Source organism: Haliaeetus leucocephalus, unplaced genomic scaffold, assembly GCF_000737465.1.
Source record: "Haliaeetus leucocephalus isolate CR32 unplaced genomic scaffold, Haliaeetus_leucocephalus-4.0 Scaffold668, whole genome shotgun sequence".
Lineage (NCBI taxonomy): Eukaryota > Metazoa > Chordata > Aves > Accipitriformes > Accipitridae > Haliaeetus > Haliaeetus leucocephalus.
The window spans coordinates 3,317,427-3,322,535 of record NW_010973104.1 but is presented as its reverse complement, the minus strand read 5'-3'; the positions used below and the strand labels follow the sequence as shown (position 1 = coordinate 3,322,535).

The 5,109-nt window shown below is 52.0% G+C and overlaps 1 protein-coding gene across 1 annotated transcript in view; it reads right to left on the bottom strand.

Annotated features, from left to right (window-relative positions):
* Window positions 1-3,801: 3,801 nt before the first annotated feature.
* FOXF1 (forkhead box F1) overlaps window positions 3,802-5,109 on the bottom strand; it is a 4,775-nt gene continuing 3,467 nt past the window's right edge. The window contains exon 3 of the mRNA XM_010579718.1: window positions 3,802-3,962. Coding sequence (XP_010578020.1) covers window positions 3,802-3,962 — 161 coding nt within the window. The remainder of the gene's footprint in view (window positions 3,963-5,109) is intronic.

Genomic DNA, 5,109 nt, shown 5'->3' with positions numbered 1-5,109 from the left:
CCCCCCCATAAGCATCCCTGGGGACACAAGTCCCGGGGCAGGTGACAGCCACAGGTGATGGGGAGCTCCAGCTTGGGCGGGGGGGGGGGTCCGCAGGGATGGGAGGGAGCACCCAGGGAGGACCAGAGGGAAGCGGCGAGGCTGCCTCGCCACCCAAATTCTTGCTACAAGCCCGGGGGGCAGCGCGCCTGGGGACCCCCGGGGTCCCTGAGCCAGGGACACGGCTTGTGCCAAATCCCACCGGAGATGCCAGGCCCTGTTTCTCCTCACCCTCCAAAAAATTTCAGCCCTGTAGAAAACTCCTGGGCCCTTCACAGGGCATCCGCAGTGAGAAACTCTTTCCTGGAGTAGAAATGCCAAAAAAAAATCAAATTAAACCTTGTTGTATCACCTACAGGATGGGAAGTGGGTGATGGGGAGCGGAGAGCAGATTGCTGATACCGAACTGAGCCACAGCAGCTGACCACGGTCAGATCTGGGCCGTTACGTGAGCAAATACCGCATTTCTGAGCAAGCCTATGTCTCATCTCCTCTTACAGGGCTCCAACAGCCTTTCTGAGCAAGCTTATTTCTCCTCGCCTCCCACCAGAGCCCAACCGATCCTGCAAACGTACAAGCAGAGCTTGTACAAAGGGACCGCTTGTGATAGCGGCTAGGGGGTTTTTTTTTTGCCATCCCCTGGGACAATATATGCAGGGGGGAAAAAATCAAGTTTGTCTTGTGCAGAAGAAGGGCCGGGGGCAGGAGCCTGTGGGGTTTCATCCTCTCCTCCCGAATGTAGGTGTCTGAGATGGAGAGCTGTCTGTTTAGACTGCGCTCACTGGCTTGAGGAATATGTGGCGTCCACGGTATGCGGCGGTTCTGTTTTTCCAGGTTGGGAAACTGACGGGAGGGAGAAAAATGAATCACGTAAACCTTTGTTGGGGACCAGATATCAAACCCCTTCAAGCTGGACCTGAGGCTCACAAGGTGCCTGCCTGCCCTTTCCAGCCTGGCAGAGGCCAAGCTGTGAAGGTGTCGGTGCTGCAGTGAGTCCAAAATTCATCTGAAGGAGGAAAATGAACCTTAGGAGTGACAGTGAGATTTCAAGGAAGGAAGAACCACTTGGCAGAGACTGAACTCCTAACCCTGGACCTTTATCTCGGCCACACCTAGAGCAGATATGTGCTTCAGGAGCAAAAACCTCAGTCTGCAGCTCAGATATAAAAAGGACGGTAACAGCGCGGCTCACCTCCACCAGGGATGGGCGGCAGCGCAGGCGATGGAGGGAAGGATCAACCCATAAAGGCATAAAACCAGGCAAACGCCAATAAATACTGCAGGTTAATTACCGCTAGCTTAAACAGACCTACTCACAAAAAAAAAAAACCAAAAGAAACCCCCCAAAAACCCCCCCCCCCAACAAACCCCCAAAAACAACAAAAAACCCCCCTCTCTGATAAAGGCCTTCACCAACTCTGATAAGGCCTTTCCCACCTGCCTTAATTAAAAGAATAATCAGTTTTGTTGTTGTTGTAACCAGCTAACTTTGCTTTTAACTAAGCTGATTACACACAGCTGGGCTAATTAGCATGCAGTAACCTAACTTCCCTACATAAAGACAGAAATACACAGCCAAGTAATCAGATTAATTTGTGCGTGTCTATTTTTTATGTGTGTGTATATTCATAGCATGAGTGTTGATATAGCTGTGTTGGCCCACAGATTAAAGCAAAATTTCCTGGATATGGTAGCATCCTCAATTGGACAAATAAACCCAACCTTTGCAGGAAAAGACCTATTTTTCAGATGAGTTGGGCTTGTGTTCCCGCTGCCTGCTCTCCCCTCGCTGCAGATTTATCGCTGCCCAGCACTGGATGGTGATGGTGCAGGAGTTCATCTGCTTGATTTTTATTATTTTATATATATATATATATTTTTTTTTTTTTTTTTCACACGGAACTCTCCTCCATGCAGCCGTGGCCATTACCAGCGGAGGTTCCGCGGAGCTAGGGTTGAGTGCGGTGCGGATCCATGGGGATGCGCGGCTCGGGCTGCCCAAAAAATGCCCGTGTTTCCTCCCGGGGTGGAGGAAAAGAGAAAAGTTGCCGCAGACTCCATCCCTGCAGTGACTTGCCTTGTCTCCGAATAAGAGGCAAAGAGCTGTCAAACACCACCTTTCGCTTTCTCCTTGGGGGAAAAAATGAAATAATGAAATAATAATAATAATAATAATCGCCTCCGGTTTTCTTCCCTCCTTGCTTCGTTAGCCTCATTTTAAATATTTCTTATTTAAAAGAAAGGGATAACCAGCCCGGGACACAGGACCCCTCGGAAGCCGCAGCCAAACCCCAAAAAGGCCCTTTCGAGTCTGCACCGAGATGGGGAATTTTTGCATCAAACGCACGAAGGTTTGCAGCGGCCCCTCCGCGCAGTGCGGAGCGCTCCGCGGAGCCCCGCGGAGGCCACAGACTCCTCAGATATAATTACGCCTGTTAACACCGCATGCTCGTTTATTTGCTGCTCATACAATCGTGAAGCCCATGTACAAATAACATACATGTTTTATTTCGGTTCGATTTTTTTTTTTCTTTAGGGACAAAACGTACACAAAAGGGCAGGCTGAAAAAAAAAACCACAACCCACATAATTACAATTTTATACAGTGCAGAAAGAATTAAAATAGGTGTCACCGAACTGTACAAAGTCAGGGCGGAAAAAAAAATATAGAGGGGGAGGGAGGGCAATAATCCTTCATTATATATATATTTCTATAAAAACATATGGAGGATTGTCTTTACACAGAGACCATGATCGGTTTAAAATTTACAAAGGTTAACTAAAAAAAAAAATCTATATGGCAAATATTGCCAACAGAGATTCACCGATTTAATACTGATCAACTGAGACTACTTGTGTCTCGATTATTAGCAACAACAAAAAAATGTAGAATAAATAACAGAATGAGCATGGCTGTCTCTTTTCAAAGTGCCTTATTCTCTCCGCACAGGGTCTCATCCTGCAGTCTTTATGCAGGAAAAAAAAAAATTAATAGCTAAAACCAAAAAAAAATCCCTCTGAGAGATTTTTTCCCGCTGGGTGTCTGCCGGCAAAAAAAAAAAAAAAAAAAAAAAAAAATTAAAAAAAAAAGAAAAAAGGTATTTCTCGGAAGAAGTGGAAGTGAGATGGGACCGACGGGGTTGGGGCGGGGAGACCCCGGCGGCGAGCCCGCTCCTCCCCGCGGAGCAGCGCGGAGGGGCCGCGGGCGCAGGATACGCCGGTTTTGGGGGGGGGATCGGGTTTTTTCCAGCTCCCCCCATCCCGAACCGGCTCTGCGCCCCCCAACCGGGATGATAGCATCGCTCAATGCCAATTCCAAAACTGAATTAGTAATTGAATTTGATTTGGGGGTTATATATATTTTTTTTTTTTAAAGAAACATCAAAACCTTCAGTTGTCAAACCCTTAACCCAAACCCGCCGTCGGGCTTTTTGGAGAGGGGTGGGAATGGAGGGGGGGGCTGGTTTTCCTTTCTTCTCAACCCAACCCCAAGCGAAGAAGCAGAAGAAGAAGAAGGCAGAGACCGTCTGTCATTAAAAACCCGGGATGGAAACCGGGTCCGGCCGATGCTCAGCTGCGGGGCACAGGCTCAGCCCCGGGATTCCCGTCTATACCTCCGGAACAAAACCAGTTTGCAGAGATCCCCCCCATTCCTCTTTCCACCGAGAGGGTCCTGGGACGGGCTGGGGGAATTTCTCGATGCCCGGGTCAGGCTTTGCCGGCCCCAGGAGGTGGTTGGTTTTTTTTTTTTTCCGCTCCGTATCACATAACGCACGGTTTGATGTCCTGGTATGTCACTTGTTGGTGGTAATAGGAGCCGCTGCCCGCTGAATGCATGGAGGAGGAGGCCATGGCGTTGAAAGAGAAGACGAATTCCTTTCTGTCGCACATGCTCGGAGACTGGGAGTGATACCGCGGGATGCCTGCGGGACGGGGACGGGGACGGGGGGGAAGATTGTCAGCCATCGCAATTATATTTAGTAGAGGCGGTTGAGCGCGGAGGGGAGAAAAGCCGCCGTCTGGCGTAAAAAAAACCCAAACAAACAACCAAAAAAACCCCCAAACCCTCCGCAGCCCCCGAGGCTCAGCGTGGAATTGGGTATATTTTTGCATGCACGCAAATACAGGGGCACTCCGCGGGCGCGGACAGGTGCGGTGGAGGAAACCCCCGCGGCCCAAGGACCCTTCGAGGAGAGGGGATTTGGTTTGGGTTTAGTTTTAGTTTTGTTTTGTTTTGTTCTGTTTTTTTCCCCCGTTTTGCCCTCTTGAAGGTGCCGGGCTGCTTTTCCCATCGCCTCCGCCCGCGCGGAATATCCGCGGGGTGCGGAGCGGGGAAAAAACACATTCGCCCACCGGAGCCGGCGGCAGAAACCGAGCGGAGAGGCCGAAAAGCTTCCGAAACCGGGGCTGCTCCTGCCCTTTTTGCCACCACCTCGGGACATAAAACCCCCTCCCGTAAATTCGGGGTGCGCTGGGGAGAAGCGCCCGCCCGGCGAACCCCGCTCCCCGCCGCTCCCAGGCCCTTAATTTGGGTGGCAATCCGGAGCATTTCGGTTAAGGCCGCGGGACGGGCCCGGTGGTTCCTCGGGATGGATTTTTTTGCTCCGTTTTCCAGAGAATTTGGCTGTTTTCACCCGGAACCGGAGCCGGGACCGACCTGGTCCGGCTCGGTGCTGTGCCCGGGCTCGGCCGCTCCATACCGGTCCAGCTGATCCTTTTTTTATTATTATTATTATTGTTTTTCCCTCAGGTTTCGCTTCGTGCTTTTGACCCGCTAACCCTCCCTTTCACCCCCAGGTTCTGCCGAAGGCCCGGGGTGATGGGCAGGCCCCCCCAAAACCTGCCGCTTCCCCCGGCCGCGGCTCCCAGGGCTCCCCCGAGCCCCCCCGACCCCCCCCCGAGATGAATTTGGGCCGCAGGACGAAGCCCAACACCGGTCCCGGCCCTCCCGAGGCCTCCACCCGGCTAAAACACCATCTCTCCCCCCTCCCCACGAAGGACCCAGGGCTAATCTACCCCCGGGAGCTCCATCCCGGGGTCGGGGGGGGGGGGGGGGGGGGGGGGGGGCGC